The sequence below is a fragment of the Papilio machaon genome, chromosome 1 (assembly GCF_912999745.1).
Source record: "Papilio machaon chromosome 1, ilPapMach1.1, whole genome shotgun sequence".
Lineage (NCBI taxonomy): Eukaryota > Metazoa > Arthropoda > Insecta > Lepidoptera > Papilionidae > Papilio > Papilio machaon.
Genome location: NC_059986.1, coordinates 9,112,763 through 9,133,832, shown reverse-complemented (window position 1 = coordinate 9,133,832; position 21,070 = coordinate 9,112,763). Strand labels below are relative to the sequence as shown.

At 35.4% G+C, this 21,070-nt stretch overlaps 1 protein-coding gene across 1 annotated transcript in view; it reads left to right on the top strand.

Moving 5' to 3' along the window:
- Positions 1 to 5,748: 5,748 nt before the first annotated feature.
- Positions 5,749 to 21,070, top strand: part of LOC106719281 (protein spire) — a 112,963-nt gene continuing 97,641 nt past the window's right edge. Inside the window, exon 1 of the mRNA XM_045686369.1 lies at positions 5,749 to 6,500. Within this exon, the coding sequence (XP_045542325.1) occupies positions 6,239 to 6,500 (262 nt within the window). The 5' untranslated portion in view covers positions 5,749 to 6,238. The remainder of the gene's footprint in view (positions 6,501 to 21,070) is intronic.

The following is a 21,070-nucleotide window of genomic DNA, read 5'->3' as shown; positions in this document are numbered from 1 at the left end:
CGCTAGCTTGGTGCAGACTGGTTTATTCGCGTACTTGTCAAACTGACGGCAGACGCAGCAGCCGTACGTCAATGCGCATAGATTATGCGCTTACATATACAACATCCCTCCCCCCTAGATGGATGTAATATACAATATTTAACACATATACAAAACAATACATACACATAAAATAAGAAATCACAATATTAAAAATGGTTGGAATAACAATAACTTGACAAAACATTATTAACTAAAACTTTCCTCATCCAACAACACAGGGCGCCTAACCCCTCTGGTCAGTGTGACATTGGGGTGGTTCAGTGGCGGCGTGGCCGGAGGCGAACATGCCTCTTCACCCTCCCCCTGAAGCTGAGCCCCTACTGTAATGTCCTGTGCCACACCTGGCTGTTGCGAGGAAGTCTGTCCTACAGGACTACCGATGGCTATATCGTCGCAATCCCAGGTGTACGAATTATACCCGTTGAAACACATCAACTGATTTTTATGTTTTTTAACTTTACATAAAGAGGTATTGTCTTGTATTACATATAATACCTTCCCGAGTCTCTTAATAACAGTCCCTCTGAGCCACGAAGACTTTTGATTATTACCCGTAACCATTTTGTATAGCACTTGGTCACCCGGAGAAAAATAAATTATGTTTTTCCCCCTATGTGCGTCTATTTGCGAGCGCTGTTTGCGTTCTACAGCATCAGTGAGGCCGGCGAACGACGACGGCGGTGTTCTGGGATCCAATAAATCCAATCGCGACCTGAGTTTCCGCCCGTACACCAGCTCAGCCGGAGAGAAGCCCGTGGTCGAGTGTATTGAGTTGCGATAATCAAACAGAAATTTCAACAATCGTAGTTTACTTTCTTTTGCTGTCCGGCTACTCAAAACACTACTTTTAATTCCCTTCTTTACCACCTTAACCAAACTTTCCGCTTGGCCATTACTAGCGGGATGGTAAGCTGGTGACGTTAGGTGGGTAATTCCGTTACTTGCACAGAAGCTCGAAAATTCTTGTGAAGCGAAGCAGGTCCCGTTGTCGCTTACGACCGTTTTAGGAAGTCCATAACGCGCGAAATAATCGTATAACCGTTCGATTACTGCATTGGAACTTGTACTAGTATTCGTATCGTATACCTCAACCCACTTCGTATACGCATCTACGACCACCAGGTATGAACGACCATTCAGTGGACCTAGGAAGTCAATGTGCACCCTGTAGAATGGTTGAGGCGGATATTTCCACGGCGACATTTTAGCTCGTGGCGGTGACGGCCTCAACTTGTTACACACCTCACAAGATCCTATAAATTTTTCGATTGCATCATCGATTCCCGGAAACCAAAACCTAGCCCTAGCTTCAGCCTTGGTCTTTACTATGCCCAAATGAGACGTATGTAATTCACTTAGCACTCGGTTACGTAAGGAAGCAGGAATTACAACTTTATGTCCTCTCATTAAACAGCCGTTTTCTACTGACAGCTGATTGCGACATAAAAAGTAAATTTTTAATTTCAAATCAGCGATTTTAATTGGCCATCCGTTTAAAACGTAATTAACGACACGACACAATATCACATCTTTAGATGTTTCGTGTCGCAGCTCGCTAACGGTTATCGGTAGCGTTCCGTCCACCACGAAACAAACATACGCGGCCCTATCATACAGCGCCGCGGCAGCGTCTGCGCACGACGCGCCCCCTGCTTCCGCGGCCCCCGCGCCGCGCTCGCTCGCCCCCACCAGACTCGCGCGCGATAGATAATCCGCGCTATTATCAGCGCTGCGAACATATTCTATATTGAAGTTATAAGCGCTGAGAAATAATGCGTATCTTTGGAGCCTATTAGCAGACACTTCTGGAATGCCTTTATGCGGGCCAAATATGCTAATTAAAGGCTTGTGATCGGTTCGCAAAACAAAAGGATCCGATCGACCGTACAAATATTGATGGAAGCGGCGCACTCCGAAGATTATAGCCGTTGCCTCTTTTTGAATCTGCGAGTATCGTTTCTCCGCCTGCGTTAGCGTGCGCGATGCAAACGAGACCGGCCGCTCGGCACCGTCCCCTCCTACTTGCGATAATATCGCGCCGAGGCCTGTGGGGGACGCATCCACAGTTAAAATAAGTTTAGCCTTTTGATCGAAGTGAGCTAGTACCGAATCCGATGCTAAACTTTTTTTTATGGAAAGAAACGCGTCTGAGTGGACCTTGCACCATTTCCATTTACTATTTTTTTTCAATAATTCGTACAAGGGACTTAGTATAGTTGACGCGCCCGGTACAAAATTTCGATAGTAATTCGCTAGGCCTAAAAATGACTGAAGTTGACTTACGTTAGTCGGCCTAGGTGCATCCATTATCGCCTTAACTTTTTCCGGCGATTTCTTTAAACCATTTTTGTTGATCACATAACCCAGGTAACTGATCTCGTCTTTAAAAAATTCACACTTTTCCTTCTGCAATGTAAGGCCGGCTTCCTCGAGCCTCTGTAACACGGCACCTAGGCGACTCAAATGTTCCTCCCTATTCCGACCGGTAACGAGTATGTCGTCGAGGAGACACAATACTCCGTCTAACCCTGACAGTACAGTTTCCATGGCACGCTGGAAAATAGCTGGCGCGGAGGACAACCCAAAAACGAGACGCGTATACTGATAAAGACCCCGATGCGTATTGATGCACGTCAACTTCTGTGACTCCTCATCGAGACATAGTTGGTTATACGCGCTCGACAAGTCTAACTTGGTGAACTGTTCGCCGCCGTGCAACTTCGAAAATAGTTCGTTAACCGTGGGCAGGGGATATTGCTCGACGACGAGTTGTTTGTTTATCGTCACGGCATAGTCGGCACATATCCTAACGGAACCGTTTTTCTTTAAGACCGGCACGATCGGAGACGCGTAGTCAGAATGTTCTACCGGTTTGAGCACCCCTAAATCGACTAACCTATCAATCTCTTCGGTAATTTTATCTCGAAGCGCGAACGCTATAGGCCGGGCTTTAAAGAAAATCGGTTGCGAATTTTCTTTCAGAAATAACTTAATTTTATACATTTTAAAAGTTCCTAAAGTGTCGGAAAATGTTTTGAAATACTGAGCCTGAAGTTGTTCTATTGAAGTAGGTGACCCACAATATTTAACCGGTGCAAGTTCCAGATTGAATTTCGAAATAAAATCCCTACCGAGAAGTGCGGGACCTCCGCCGCGTACTACGTACACGTCTATAGCGCGAGTAACCCCGCCATACGATATCGGCAACTGAGACATAACACCTAAACAATGTATCCTTTCGCCTGTGTAACCCAATAATTTCTTTTTCGATGGACACAGAGATACCTTACTATAATGGCGTTTATAACTGGGTTCCGAAATAATTGTCGATTTCGAATTTTAACCTAACACCATGCAACTCAATATACTCCACCATGGGCTCCCCCGTGAAAGAACGGATATGATACAACTCACCGTCGTCGCTCTCGTCCGTCTCGGCTGATTCCACCTTACACAGGTTAACCTTGCTACACACACTTTTTACATTAACCTTTCGGTTGCACTTATTACCACTGGAATCAAAACAATAACATTCCGAACTCTTATGATTAACGTTGCCACAAGCGGGGCGCTTCGTCCTTTTACTACTGATTACACTGACACTTTGCTTTCCGTATTGTCCGATATCACCCGCAGCGTCCGTAGGTGCGATGGCGCCGACGCTGATCGCGGCCGCTGCGCAGGCGACACTCGCCCGCGCGCATTTGATGTTCTCAGCCAGCTCCACCGCCAAGGACAAAGGCAGGCTGGCCAGATCCTTGCCATATATTTCCTCTTTCTCGATGCCGGGCAGCATGCCCATTACAAAGCGGTCCCTTACAGCTTCCTCCATATTGCTGAAGCCACAATTCACCGTCAACCCTCTCAGCCGCGCCGCCCATTGTGTGTGCGACTCTGCAGGTTGTTGTACCGCCGAGTAAAACTTATGCCGCGCGCTGAACCCGATGTGTCTCGGAGTAAAATGCGCGTCGAGGAGGGCCAGGATGTCTTCATAGGGTAAATCTTGCAGCTCTTTCGGCAACGCCAAATCCGTTGCCAGCTTGTATGTACCCTCGCTGAGCGCACTGAGCAGTATAGCGCGTCGCTTCACTCCCGCCGCATCATTTAAGTGATTTATATCGTTTGCAATAAACCACAACGTTATGCGACTTTTGTACACCTTCCACGTATGTACGTTATGATCGAAACTCGATAAAACACCGAAATACGACACTGCCATTTTTAATTTTCATAAGTGGGTATTTCGAATCCTCGTCGCCACTGTTAGATATAGGGAGTAATGACACGACCGCTAGCTTGGTGCAGACTGGTTTATTCGCGTACTTGTCAAACTGACGGCAGACGCAGCAGCCGTACGTCAATGCGCATAGATTATGCGCTTACATATACAACAATTATCAAGTGCATCGTATTAGGATAAATCCTTTGTTTCAGCTCATCTTTAATGCTGTTGTAATATTTTCAATCAATACTTGTATTTTATCTCGAATTCAAGTGAATTGAAAGATTTAAAATAAATATTGCAATTTTGCATTTCCCAAAAAAAATCTTAACATGTAAGTTATCCTTGGAAATTGGATTTGAAAGATGAAATTGTATTTGTCTCTTTCACTCTCATTATATTTCTAATGTTTGCTATCTTTTACAACAATAATAAGTTACGTTAAATCGTAATTTTCAACAAAAAGTTCTTGTTGCTAAATTTTATTTGATGGCAAAGTCCACAACTTTATATTTATTTTATTCCAATTTATCGTATGACTTTCTTGAGTATTACGTAAACAAAACATTGGAATGAAAATGTAATACCGTGTGTTTCCACCACTAAAACACATAAACAAATACATATGTTTTCATTCTAGTTTTCTATAAAAAAACCGACATAAAAAGTTCTTTGAAAAATAGACCCATGGTTACATTCACGACACACTTCTACATTAATTTCTTGTTGTTTACGGTCGTTAAATTGCAACGAGGATTGTCTATTGAATCTATTTTTTTAACATTCCTGTCTTTATTTAAGCTTATATGAAACAAATAATGTGTTAAGTTCTCTTCTTCACTAATAATAAAATCAAGTGTATTATTATAATGTAAAACGTATTGATAAAATAAAGATATTATTAGCTAGGTTATAATTATGTATATTATTTCATAAAGGCTAGATGAGAATGAACTAATTTTATAACAATGTACTCGGCATCTAGTAAGATTGTTTTCAAAAGATATCAGCAGTATTAAATCAAATTTTTATCATTCATATAATCATTTATATAACATCGTATAGACTTTTGGACTTATATGTAATAATTAAATTATATAATGGATCATTGTGTTGTAATGTTAACATGTATTATAATTAAAAAACGAATAAATGAGTTGTTTTTTTTTATTTCAATCCTGTGCTACTGTCCGTTTATCAAAGAGTGGACTTCAATCAATTTGATAAGATAAACTCTAATAAAATAGTTCAATATCAATAATTACCTTATCAGCATTGAAAGGCGATTGCCATTTTTCATTTATGAATTTCAAGTGTAAGGATACAGTACGTTTCGTTACGTACTTGTGATTTATGAAGGAAAGTTGTGATTTAAGTGAAGTTCTAAGTTTAGTGATTTTTTGTGTTAGTGTGTCTTTAGCACTTCATACTATTGCCATTTTTCAATAAAATAATAAATAAATTTTGCATTACTACGGTTACCAGCAATGCAGTGGTTCAGTGTTGGTGTAGCGCTGTAATGATGAAGGAAGTAATGCGCTCCGGACTCGCGGTAGGGACGGAGAGCATCTTGGATTGGATCCGGAGCCGGGAGGTTGCGGAGAAGCGAGCCCGTGTTCGCCGCCGGCCGCCAGTCCGGCACGAGCCTTCGCCGTGAATGTACGTTGTGTGCGTTCGTCAAGCGAGCGGTCGCGCACGCGCTCTCGCGATCTCAACTACGCAAAACAATCAGAAATAAATTTTTACACCACCCACTTATAAAACGAAAACAATTTGACAGTGACGTTTCAGTGGACGCGATGACATTTCAGCACGTAGTGTATTGATGTAAACGTAAATTTCAATAATCCGTATCACAAATTTACAGTGCCGCGTGAAATAGAACAAATTCATGGTGAACAAAATTGACCGGTGTTGTGCATATATTGCAGTGTGTAAACATTAGAATGCCACCGATATCGGCCGGGTAGCGCAATGATGCGCAAGGAGAGTGCCGGCGCGTCCGGGGCCGATGTCTCCCTGGACGCTTACGATTGCTTAAATCTCCAGCAGATTCTGCAGGCTTTTAACTCGACCATCGGCGAGGAGTACGCTTGGGCCTTGTTCTATCAGGCCGCCAAGTGTTTCCAGAAGTGTCTCGCTGATGGCTCGACCTGTTACCTGGCAACGGAGCCACGGCATCTGTTGCTGCACAAAGATGGCTTCGTTCATCCGAACACGCTCACGCATCCAGGAGGTAAGCAGATACAAACAAATGAAATTTACCAATTGTTATTAATGTATTTGTTTTTAATGTGGTTTTATAAAGATACATGTTATCGGTATTTTCTAAAAATAACATTATTTAGTTATGTGACTTGTGATAATAAGGTTGCTGGTAAAATCTACCACCCAAGTTCCCAAATGCCTTTAAGTTTCCATGTCTAGTGAAGTGGGCGAACATATGTTTACGAATATCACTATCATTTAGGATAAAAATGCGGGAAACTTATTCTATAACTATACAAAAGTAATCTTTTATAAACAATTTAGCGATATGAGAATGATATCATCCATTTCTCTATACTACGTTTATCGTTGAATATTAATAGGTATGATGTATTTGAATAAGTTATGTTTTTTTATTATCTTATTTAAATGTAATGACCATGGCCTGTGGTCCATTTGGCATTTAATTATAATGATGACAGAATATGTTTATCTAAATTTGATTTCACCGGTTTTATAAACATAAGTGCCCATACGACTACACCGATATCAACTTGAGCAAAACTGATACACGTACACAGGTATATTGCACAATAAGTAAGTATCTATACAACAGATTGCAACATTTTAAATACATGTTATGATTAAATTTAATTGTTTTTATATTTGTCTTAATTTTAATTGGTTTTGCGAGGATCTGCGATATGATTTTCTAAATTTATTCGATTGTTACGTTATAAGGATGATTTTCAATACATCTAATCATCACCTCCCTATAGATATACCACTCATATGGGGTCGGTGCATCAGGTCTTCGTCATAAAGATCGATCTACATCTAAGTAAAGTCGAACCTGGATAAGCGAGTGTCTAAGAGACTGCAATATTTTTCTCGCTCATTGAAGTTCTCTAACCCTTGTTACTCACTTATAGAGGTCGTTCCCTGGGATCAATAAATAACTCTCGTTTATAGAGGCTTCTCGCTTATCCATATTCGACTATATTTTGAATTATGCCCTCATAAAAATATGCCCAAAAAATAAATCTTGGTTATCCACTGTCAAGACATCGGCGCAATTTCCAAACCGCTACGACTTAGGGTCCTTCAAGAAGCTGCGATTCCTCTGGTGTTACAGATGTTCATTAGCGTCGTTGAACACCTCGGTGTTCACGGTGCCCGTTTAGCCATTTTCTTAAAAAAAACAAAAGACTTGTTATTCTGAGATCATATATAGACAAGAACACATTTTGCCTTCACGAAGTTTTAAATTAGGACTGCGAAAAATTATATTGTTGCCAAATTTGTTAACAAGTTTTCCAAATTGTCCTTTTACTAAAAATTAATTATGTTTATGGTCAAAGTAGCGATTGTGTCATATTTAATTATAGCTTTGTTTTGCATAAACGGTGTTTAAGGTTATTGTATCTAAGGTCAAGTACTTGGTTAAGATTAGAGACTACAGGATGGTATGATTTTCCTTTAGATAATAAAAATTGTATGTTGATTTACGTTTTTTTTTATAATTTATCAAATTGAACATGCCACCCACGATGTATAGATTTAATGTTTGTTTCTGAGATCAAAACTTCTGTATAAAACATACCGTCATCCCTGTCATTATCTTTAACAAAATATAGAAAACAAAAGGGGATATTGACCTCAGAAACCCACGGTTAGTCAAAGTTATATATTATGTACAGGATAAATGAGTAAGTTTCTGAATATTCTTTGTTGACCTAACAACCGTAGTTTTCAATGGTTGATGACGTTCGTAATACACAAGACATTTAAAAATAAATTTTAAAAGTTATCTGTATACGCCATATTCTCTTTTATAGTTTTCTTCCTGACTTTGTTATCGTGTTACTCATGAAAAATCAAACTTTGAATCGAATCAGCGACAATCAAATCTTTAAATTGCGTTTGATCACTACGTTAGCGCCGTCTTAAGAATTATGTATGTACTAACTCAAGTTTACGATTATATAAGACACTCGTAATATGAGTTTAAATCACAAGTAGTTATTATTTACTGCGTTATTGTAGCATAAGTGTGCATATTAGATAATTAATCTTAGAAAATGACATGTAACAAGGATCACTTCACAACTTTGAGTGTACTGATTATTTTGTACATGGAAATTAAGTGTAAAAAGTTATGCATGGAAAAGTACTGTATATGTTAGATAATATCTTAATAAATAGAACAGTTCTAAATTCGTCTTAGATTGTATTATTCTGCTTACAGCTGTAGTTTTTTACTGTCCCAAATTGCGGAGACAGGAGTGCTTCATTATATTGCGAATGCAAAAAGTGATTAATACATATTTCTCTACTTGTTAATGTATAAATCTTTGCTTTATAGCTTTGCAATACATAAAACATTAATAACAAACCGAGTTAAAAAGAAGTTGTAAATGCGATTACTGCACGGTTGGTCTGCAGCGTTAAGTATAACCACCAGTAACGACCTTGTGTCTTGACGTGCCCTCAACCTACATCGGCTGTCTTCCACAGATTAAAAAAAATACACATCCCTTTGATATTGTCGCACTGGCAAGTAATAAATTAATAGATTCTTCTCAACATTATTGTGCACTTTTGTACTTTTGTTTGTGCTTTAAAACATCCATAAATTCAATGTACCTAGTTACATTTCGTTCTCACGAAATCTCAACTTAGTAACAAGCGTTCTAAGAAATATCGTATTGTAAAATAGTTCCAGCAACTATGAATGTCCAGCGACTATTTCTATGTATTGAGAGCTTGGCACAGTTCTACTAAATTCTAGTTATATGTTCAGTCCAATAACAATATATAAAGGAAATACAGTTGATCTGGGTATTTGAACTAGTTTACGTTGGTGATGATTATTATCGAAATTCTTACGCATAATTACTACTAAATGTGATCCCATATTGTCTATTTAAGTCTACTTTGAAATCTGATCTTTTTCTCCTAATATTTGTTGTGTGGTCGCACGGTAGCGTTGCGACTATTTATGTACAACATGTGCGCTATATTTATTGTCAGTTGGCCTATTTTCTGTGAATTTAGTACCTGTCAATTTATATGAAGCAGTAGACCCCTGAGCGTCAATTGGTGATAAATTTATGAATCGGTACATCGAGATGATCGAACACAAATTGTCGTGTCCGTGTTCTTTACAAATTTGTTGAATTGATAACCTATTGTAATAAAATGTTTGGAACATTGTACCAATAAACACATTTTAAAAACATTTTATTAGTAAACAATATCAAGGAGACTATTATAGCTAAAACGGCTGCGCTCACACTTAATCCAGTATCGCCACTGACTTTTGAACCCATCAGAAGCTCTTCTATAGAGTGAGCGGGACTGGTATTATTTCGCGGTTTCAAATAATGTCTTATAAAAGATTAACCAGTTTAAGAAGACTTTAACCATAAATCGATTTAAGTGTTGATTAGCGTCTTAATATACAATAGTGATTTTTTTAGAAATTTGCCTTTAATTTGATACATACTCAAATGTATTTATTATACATTTTTATATTTTCCACTTTATTACATTTACTACAAAACCAGAATTGTTGACATAATCTTACTTTCTTGACGTTTTAAGATAACGGACTAGTTCGGTCTATTGCGTTTTTCTTTTTTTTATCTAATTTCAGCAATGCGATAAGAGTGAGTGTGCAAATTTGTTTGTGCAACGAATGAAATAAAAGTATCCGCTACTTTCAGTTGCAAGTTAGGGTCAAGTCGCGACGTTTTCGTTTGTTAAAGAAAATTGTATTATCTCAATTATTTTCTCACTCAAAGTGCATTTCGCGGAGAACAATAGCATTTGCTGCACATGACGATTTCTAAATAATTTTAATAGAAATCCACACGCGTTTCCTAAAAGTTTAATTACTTAAATTAAATAATATGAACTATTTTAATAAAAAAAAAAAATAACGAAAATTTTTACTGATAATCACAGCTTTTACTTCAACGTAGTACCACTTTTCAAAGTTTCGTCGTTTCGTACATGTTGGTGGTTAGTTTTTGCGCTTGTTGCGGAGTGGTTATGAATGGGAGCGCTTATTGTTCTGTCAGAGTATCAGAGGTTTCTCCGACAGACTGGTGCGTGGGAAATGCTTCGCCCTCATCCGGAAGACTACAATGTCCGATTTTTTTTTCGTAAATTCTCATTTGAATTTCGAATTGTATTATGGATTGCAAAACGTTCAGTATTCAATTTTAAATGTAATTTGGGAAGATTAAAAAAGATAATTTTTGTGATGTTTGTAATAAAACCGTTATATCTATAAATAACTTTGTTCAACTTTAATAAATTTATACCAAAGAAATTCAAAGTTTATTCATTAATTTTCAATTTGACTTGAACAAATTTGAAATCGAGAAGAATTGACCTTAGTCTAGAACTCTAAAATCACTCAGTTGAAACTCCAGTCTGATAAATGTATTTCTATTTTTGGTGGTTTACATTTATCTACTTATCATATTCATGATTCAGTAAGTTTATTATCTCTGACGTCACATCATTACGATTGATTATTGTTAATCAAGAAAGTGGTCAATATGGCTTTGCTCTTTAGTTTTGTTTGTGTACTTAGTCTTAAATAAAAATAATTATACGCAAGTCCAATTATAGACATTTCCCTGCAATTGAATTATACAAAATCGAGTGACTTCACAAATAAAATGTATCACGTATCTGCCATAAACTTTTAATAATCTTCACGGCAATTTAATATTGATATAACTTAGTTAACGACTTATAGATGGTATATAATATAAGCTATATGGGTATTTTGCAATAATTTTGTTCGTTACTATTATTGGATTCGACCGAAAAATGGATGGATTCTTTATTAATTTTCTAAATCCTTAACCCTTTAACGCATTGTAGTTCACATATAAATCAAACCATACTATCTTATGTATTTATAAGTTTTCAATTTATATATTTACTTGTTGTATACAACATACTGTATTAAATTCGTCCCATACGAGTTTCGTTTTATGTTTATAAATGTGATCTTACTCTCCAACATCTTTTCGGCTACTGTGATGAATACAGAATAAGGCACTGAAACAAAATTGATATGAAACCTTAAATAAATCTTTTTAACGATAAAGTTTATTTCATTTATACAATAAAACACTCAAAGATTTTTACGATTCAATTTTTAGATCAATAAACAATATTGCTATTCTATTTTTATTTCCACAAAACCGCGAGACTTTGTCTCCCATCTCACCGAGGAAACTAATACACTAATAAAATCGATATATGGGACAAAAATATGCAAATCGTATCAATATTAACTGTTATCAAATAGCTAACCGGTCCTCCGACATTGGAACGTGTATTTGAAACAAGCTTTTAGAGGTTTATGCTTAGACATTTATTTTTTTAATTCTTTTGAATCAAAACATTTATTTAAAATTCACGACTATCTATATAGCTCAATTAATATCCTCATATAAATACATACATGCCTTCGGCCTTCGTACGCGTATGTATTGATTATTTTTTTTAAAGGTTATATTTTCTGGAAGTCTGTTTAGTATGATTTATTTATGATGCGTTCTATATATTCTAATTATAAATGGTGTTCTAAAGCTTGATAATGTAAGAAACATTTACGAACATAAATATCAAAACAATAAAAATCACCCACAGAATCAAATCAATATTTTTTACGTCGGAATATAAAGATATATGCGGGTCATTTCACTACAAATTTGCACATGTTCCACACCCTAAATCACATTTACATATAAATCGTAACAAAAATATACATACCGGTCTTTCTGTTAGAGGCGGTAAAAATTTATTTACATTGGAATCCTTTTTACGACATGCTAATAAATAAAATCGCTCTAGTGAGCAGTTTCCGATCGTTGAAAAAACGGACCGTGCGGGCAACAATGGAATCGAAACTTCTGGGACTTTTTAAACTTTTTTTATAGTTCACGGACAGGGGTCATCAACATTTTGGCTCATAGACCACACAATCTGCTTTAGAATTTTGGTCCTCTCATGGTTATTGATATTAAAAAACTACAATATAAATGTTTGTCATTTTTAGATTAGACGTGTTATAAATTAAAAACATCAATACAAAGAACAGGTATCGTATCGTAGTATGCCGTCTAATAATATTATCCTTAGTAGACCGTAGTTTGGAACCCCTGCTTTTATGATGTACTTTTTACTACCTGTGGAACAGTTTCCTAGAATGGTCTTCATTCAAGTAAACAGGTAGATGTAGTAACGGGCGACGTATCATTTTGTACACGAAAATAGTTTTAGAGCTTGTGTTGGTTTAACACTTTCCGAAGAAAGTTACATTAAAAATTCCTGGACTACAGTTAATTCTAACATTTTATTTTTTCTTAATTATGTTTAGTCCTAGGTTTTTTTATGGTATTGCAAAATTCATGTATTCTTTGTTTTCCTAGAAAATAAAGAAACAAAATATCTAGATCTTCAAATGTTTTGTTGAATTCGCATAAACTTTGTTTATGCCTGTACTCGGAATGTGGTTCAGCAGATGCGGTCACGATGTCTTTTCCTCCATTGTAGATTGCTTTTTAAGATTAAACTTCTTGATACTTTTTCTTAGACATGACTTGAAAGGAAAAAACCCATCTTGATATTTATTTACGTGATCAAATTACAAGGAGTGGGAATAAAAAATTAATTATAAATATTTCATTTGCAGAATATTGGCTGAGAATATTTTATTTTTGACAGACTTACGTCTCTAAATTGATTAATATTACAGTTGATTGTTTTTTTTTTAATTCATTTACACCTTTTGAACGATAAAAAAGTAAATTGTAAGAGAATTCATTGTTGAGATGTTCATAAAATGTATGTTAAAAAAAATATATATTTCAGATAATACAATACTATACTAGCAGTAGATATAAATGTAAATAGGTACAACAAAATAAACAATTGTAGATAACACATGCTTTATTCTCTGTGGTAAGAATTCAACAACCAGTGAATTGCAGAAATTATAATAGAAACAATATATACTTAGTGATGGCCCCCAAGGCTTCGATTGTTTACAAAAGTTTTGTTTTGTTTCACGTTCTTTGTTGAAGCAAATAATTTCTTATTACTGGTACAGCCTGTTTGTGTATTTGAATATGGCTGACACACACGAATTTAATCCTTAATACGGTTACATTTGGCTTTTTTATTGCTTGTTAGATGACGATAAGTGATAATTTCCCTGCAAATGTCCGTGCCTCTTGGTCACTACTTACATATTCACGTTCCACCCACACCCTGCACGTTCAAATATTGTTAAACTTATTTGTTTTATAAGTAGCTTATAAGGTCTTTATATTTTTTTTATTTCAACTAGGTTTTAAAGTTTAAATATAAAAAAAATCTGATGGTTTCCTTGTCTTGGGCTCCAAAGCCCCAGACTGTTAGAATACTTAAAGATAGTACCTACTTAAACAAATTAAATATATAACGTAAATTGTGAATTAATAAATAATTCATAGGTTCATAACTATGTTTTTTTGGAGTACTTATGCCAGAACATTTATAGTAGGCGTACAAATTGAAAATAAATCACCCGATTCAGTACGTTTTAGGCTTACAGAAGGTTGTTTACGAATAAACAACCGACTTGATGTTTATTACGAAACAAACGACATGTAAAACATCAAAAGCTTTTTAGTATTGCCGAGTGGATTGGTGCATTTGGCCAAAAGGCCTATAGATTTACACAGTGTAACTAGCTTTTACCCGCGACTCCGTCCGCGCGCAGTTAAAAAATGGGGGGGGGGGAGGGTTATGAAAAATAGATGTTGGCCGATTCTCAGACCTACTGAATATGCTCACAAAATTTCATGAGAATCGGTCAAGCCGTTTCGGAGGAGTTCAAGTTCGAACCCCGTGACACGAGAATTTTATATATTAGATATAACATGTTTTGTAGCGTTATTATTATTAGTAATAAACACATTTTTTAAAATAAGAACGCGTGAATTCATGAAAGATTTTGACTGATATGCTAGGGATAGTTTTCCATCAAGTGGGTTCGTATCGTCAACGCCAAATATAACAAAATTAGTATGAGATTTTTAGTGTACAATGCGTCCGATAGGAGGCGCTGCATAAATTTAAATACAAATTTTGTTGTTGACGATACGATGGCGTTTGTCACAAGGTTCGTGCATGGCCAACTGAGCGTCTTTTAAAGAAATATTAATCTTCTATAGAAATCTAATCTAATGTTGAGAAAACAGTTGTCATTATTATTTCTGTGCCAACCAAATCAATGTAATTCCATTCCCTTGGATAATGCTAACAAATAAAAGTGCTTGTCCAATGCAAACGTAATTTAATTTCACAATTTAATTGCATTGGGACGTCAATCAGCTGTGACCGTTCATTACTGACCTTTGATGGTGTTTGAAGAAGTCGAAACATTTTGAATTAATAAATTAACAACTCGATAAGTCCCTGGCTATTCAATGATTTGATAAGTAACAATAAAAAGATTTTATTTATGTTCTTGTAAATAAAATATTTTATGATAATATTACTAATCAATTAGGTAGAAAATTGATGATTTTCTATTAAATGAGGTATTTAGCATTACTAAAAATTATTTTAACGCATAACGGCTCATATATAAATAGTCGTTTGTAAGCAACAGTTGGTCTCCACCCATTTTCCACCCTACATTACGCAACGTATAGGATATGCGGAAGGTCGTGTGTGGGCGAAGCTTTTCGATCAACGGGTTTTTTGTTTTAAAATGATATTTAAATGTATGTTTTATGTATGAACCGTGAATAATTATTAACTTGTTGTTTTAAATTGGACCAGGCATACAAATACGGATAGGCTTTAATAGTGGATTATTATTATTAACGGATTTTTAAATCGGAGGCACTTGAATGAGAGACTAACGAGTTATTGTACTAATTTGTTATTGTTTTACGAATTCATTACTTCAATTTCTATGAAAGGATAATTATATTAAGGCAATAGGATTACCTATTTTTCTAAGAATGTTCAAACCGGTTGAAAACAAAATTAACTTACTTCTCTTTATAATGTTCTTCGAGTGAAACGATGACGTCATAGTTATTCCCCAACCGCGCGCGAAGTACCAGGACAACATGAACGTGGCAGAGTTTGCAGTGAGCTTTGAAGCGGGGAGTGTCCTTGTCCCTCAAGGTCGGCAGATCGATACCGCACCTCCCTCGCCCTCGCCCCCATCCCGTACATTTTAACACCCCTCGTGACGTCATCCCGCGCACTCGGGACTTTACTTACGTCAGTCCTTGCAGTTTGAAGCTGTATGATGTATGGTGAAGAGCCGCTTGCTAATGAAAGTGTATATTAAATTCGATGTTTCATACTTTGTATAGAGTAATAATAAAATGTGTATTTGCCTATGCATAGATATATTACAGATATAGATTCTATCTCGTTTTATCGCAAATTAGTCCACATTTTTCTTTATGAATGAAATAAATCTTACTAATATTATAAATGCGAATATTTAGATAGATGGATGGATGGATGTTTGTAAGAAGGTATCTCCAAAACGGCTCAAAGGATCTTAATAAAATTAGGCATAGATATTGGACATTGTCTGGAAGAACACATAGCTTACATGTCAAGTTTTTTTTATCTACCCGGACGTAGTTGCGGGCTACAGCTAGTATTATTATAAAAGTTAAAATGTATACTCAATAGGTATGCTTTATCGCTTTAAAACAACTCTAAAGACGTAAAAGTAAAAGTGCGTTAAATGGATTTACGGCAATGGTTTTAAAGAATAGTTAACTAGAATAAATAACAACTACGACTTCATTTAAAAAAAAGAGAGTAGATTTAGGATTAGATTAGAAAGGAAGTGTATTTGTATAAAATTATTGGAACATGTACCAGTAATCTTTAGTAAAAAAGCATTGAGACAAAATCTTCGCAATAATAGTATTAAACAGTATTATAATTAAGCCTAGTATAAACGTCTCAAAGATTACATTAAACAAGATTACAAGAAAATAGAATCGACAACCAGAACCTTTGATTTCTTACATCACTAAACAACTGTCTTCATCTATATATCTATATATATAAAAGAAAGTCGTGTTAGTTACACCACTTATAACTCAAGAACGGCTGAATCGATTTGACTGAAAATTGGTGGGCAGATAGCTTAGAACCAGGAATAGGACATAGGATAATTTTTACCCCGTTTTCTATTATTTTTTTTTATATCGCGCGGACGGAGTCGCGGGAAAAAGCTAGTCTATATATATAAAAGAAAGTCGTGTTAGTTACACCATTTATAACTCAAGAACGGCTGAATCGATTTGACTGAAAATTGGTGGGCAGGTAGCTTAGAACCAGGAAACGGACATAAGATAATTTTTACCCCGTTTTCTATTTTTTAATTCCGCGCGGACGGAGTCGCGGGTAAAAGCTAGTTTTATATAATCATCAGTTTCCACTGTGAGAAAACTTGTTGTTGATGACAATATTTTTTTCTAAAAATGTTTCGGTAGTGGCAACACAAAAAGAATAAATTAGAAATATGTTTTTCGGTATATAGTACTAGGTTAACATATTGCAGAATACAGTATCGATCGAGACTAGCGCCCTTGCACTCTGGCCAATTACTGCACTGTATCGATTGCGGTGCCATAGTGACGGACATGTTGCAGTTAATAAACAAAGATTGAAGCAATTGTATGTACAAAATATTCTTCTAATACTATCGAATTAAGTAGACCACATGCGTTGAAGGTGTTTTTTCTGAAAAATATAGTTGATAATAGAGGGAATATTTCTAATTAAGGCGTTAGTGTTTTTTTACTTTAAAATCTTCCATTAAAGGATGATTACTTTCTTTGCTAAACAAACAAGAAGCTGATCTCGACTTTCTTAGATTTACTTCAGAAGTCGTAAATTAACTATACCCTCAGAGAAGATTTGTACTAGGAACTCATAGGAAGACCTGTAAAAGAGAACTTGCAAGGTTTGAATATTTTAGGGGTTTGAATTAGGAAAGATAGATGAACATTTATGATTAAAGATGGGAGAGATGTGTCGGTTAGAGACGCCATTAAAAAGTGTCATACATAACCTCTTCTTGTAAGTCTTTCTCACAGAAATTAAGACTACGTGCGTTTGAAACTATTTCGCCTTTTATGTTTATAAAAAAGTATTGATGGCCGTAAATTATAAGTCAGAGTAGATTTCTATGGGCAGAGCGAGTATCCATTTGGTGTTAAAGTATCCATAACTGCAATATGAATCCATATAAAACAATCCATGTTGGATGTGAAGACGATACACAGTTTTTTACTGCCTTCGTGTTCTGCTTTTATTAGTTGCAAGTACGTTTGCTTTAGACCTTTTTCTAGGCTTGATTGACGTTTCGACGAGTGGTGAAAGCGTCTATAGAAAACATACGGCAATTTTTTTCGTACGAACACCATGATATGCTAGAAAAATATCTTTTAAGTCTCGTAGAAAATTAACTGTTTTACATTTTACCTTGTAACAAGTAAAATGCACATATAATCATACAATTGTATATGTTTTATTTTTATTAAATTATGAGATACTAATTTTTGGCTGCGACTTCGTCCGCGCGTAATTAAAAAGAACTAAATTAGTAACTTATGTGTTCTTCCAAGCTGTGTTCTATATCGGTGGGTTCTATGTATAAGGGCCAAAGTAACAAATTAATGATTTTTACATTGTATGTTAAAAGCTACGACTTAGCTTAGTTAACAACATGCACTAAACACAAATACACATTAACATGTGTTAACGTGTTTTTTTGCTGAAGTAAAAGGGCGAAGCGGCGTTTTTTCTTATATGGTTGAAACTTTGAGAGCCTCTCCTGAAAAGTTGTCAATTTGCACATTGGCCCTTATTCGTAAGAGCCATCAGATCCGTTGAGCTGCTCCGGAGATACCTCCTTATATTGGTAAGATATTTATTTAAATGTTTTTTTTTTAACATCAATTAGCAATTGCGGTTTCAAAAGAAAATAAATCGAGAAGGATCAAATTACATGTAAACAAATAAAACAGGTGCTTTTAAAATATTTATTGTGATTATTGGATTTAAATACTATATATTAATTAAGGTTAATCGCTCCAATGAAAGTTATTTAAAAGAAAGTTTCTTAAAGGTGTATTTAGTAATAAAATCAAGACCAGTAAACGGAATAAGCCCCGTGTAGATAATAAAGGATGACTTTTATATGAACTATTCGAAATCTCAATTATAATAAAAATACATTCAAAAGTGAAAGTAGAATGAAAAGAAAGGTGCAAGATATTTATCAATCGTTTTGAATTTAATTTACGTGCTTGGAATCGTACAGATTGCTTTTATTTACGTTTGTTGCAATTATCTTAGTTTTGTTTATTTTTTGATAGTGCACTGTAAGTTTTATTTTATTATTGCTATTTGTAATTACTGTTCTTTACAAGATAAATGTTTTTTATATATATTATAAGGTGGCAAACGAAAAAGCGGCCACTTGAATTCGCCGAAATAGCGAAATGACCGCTGCCCATGGAAAACTGCGATTGCACAGATCCTATGCGTCCCCTTTACTGCCAAATTCACTTCCTCTTCCAATCATTTCCTTACAAGAAAAGGGTGGGAAGGGAACGTAGACCGAAATTAGGACTTCACCCCTGTCTTCTGTGTGGGCGTAGTAATGTATCGGTTGAACCGGCCCATTTATGCACCCATCAAAATATTGTTGCGGGATCTACCACTGTTCGATTTCTTTCATTTTTTAATTTCTATGTTAAGTTATATATAATGTTCTAGATTATTTAAAATTATATTTGTGAACTGTAAATAGAAGTTATGTTCTGTCTGCCTAGTACTTTACGTAATAGAGCCGAATAGTTTAATCAGATATTTTTATGTGTACAAGTTAGATTTTTGCAATAGTAAACTGGAAGCATTATCTGTTTATAATAAAAAAATATACGACCAGTCGTAACCTGAGGTGTGTTTAATTATTGCAAAACATTTCTCGTAAAATAGTTATCTTATCGGTCAGTCAGCTTATACCAACTGTCTTGTGACCGCAATATATTCATCTCTTGTTTAATTAGGAATTTTATGGCGGAGAAGTAGGTCCCAAGATGCCAAGTGTAAGTAAAGTTTAGTTCACATGCTTTTCTAACATAGACTATTTAATTCCTATCATTGCTATTGAGAGTAACAAATATTTTTTATTACATACTAGCTGTCACTTAAAACACAAACTTAATGTTCTTCCAGATTATGTTCTACATCTGTGCCAAATTTCATCAAGATCCGTTGAGGCGTCCTGGACATACAGTCAAACATCCCATCCATCTAAACATTCGCATTTATAATATTAGTTAGATTATTTTTTGGTAAAAATTATTTTATTCAGATTTTTTTTTTCTGATGAGTCATCCAACCACTTGGAAATAACATTTATATCCTACATGTTTAATGTTACATAACCTCAAATCAAATATATATGGGGTCAAATATATATTTATGCGTTATTTGTAAACTAATTTATGTAATTAGAATATTGGAGAACTAACTTCTGTAACACAAGAGATTTCATTCTTACGAAATGAAGCCAAATCATAAATTTATGTACAATAAAGATTATTTAATTTCGACAAATGCTACTGCGTTTATAAAATCTAGACAAATTAAGTACTAATTCAAAACAATCTGATTGCTTTAGTTTTAAAAACGGAAAGTATCCGTGGAAACTATTCCAGTAGTATGCGTCCGTAGTGTTTTGTTAACCTAAAACCACTAGGCTCATCGTCACACTAACCCCGAATACACGACTTCACGATATCATGATTGTTTGAGAGTAAACACTCGTATATTTGTTTATTGCTGACATTCAATGCTTGTTATATTTGAACTTAATGTGGTTAGTTCCGTTTGCACTGATCAATGGTTGTGAGAAATAGCTACTGTCATTTTCAATCTCAAAATGTTTGCTTTTGTTGAGCTTTTAAAGAGATATTGGTAGAAGCAACCTGAAATATGATTTATTGATTTACAATATGGTCGCTTTTTCTGTGGCCATGGACATTTTATTTGAAGTATTTTATGCATCGTCATACAAGACAATTTAATGCCGGTGATATCTTTTGATGCACCAATTAATATAAATCGATCGGTCAAAATTAATCACTCGAACTGTTGGCATTGCACGTACTCGTAACATAAAGTAACGGGTGGCATCGAACTGCAGTGCTTAGGTAACGTTTTCGTGTTATCCGTGTAATGAGGAGTTTATACAAATTGATGGCAAGGAACGCATCGATGTTTATAATCAATATAATGAACGATATTATGAATACATTATCAAAATCATGCTACAAATTTCGCTTCCATGTGATGTGATTGTTGATCGAATTTACTGGCCAGTACATAAAACTAGCCTAATCCTGAATGATTTTATTCCTAAATAATTCACAATGGTCTTATTTCTTTTGAAAGACGTCGTCTCACGTTGCGTTTGCACAATGATTCTCTAAACGGATATAAGATACCGCTGAAAATGTT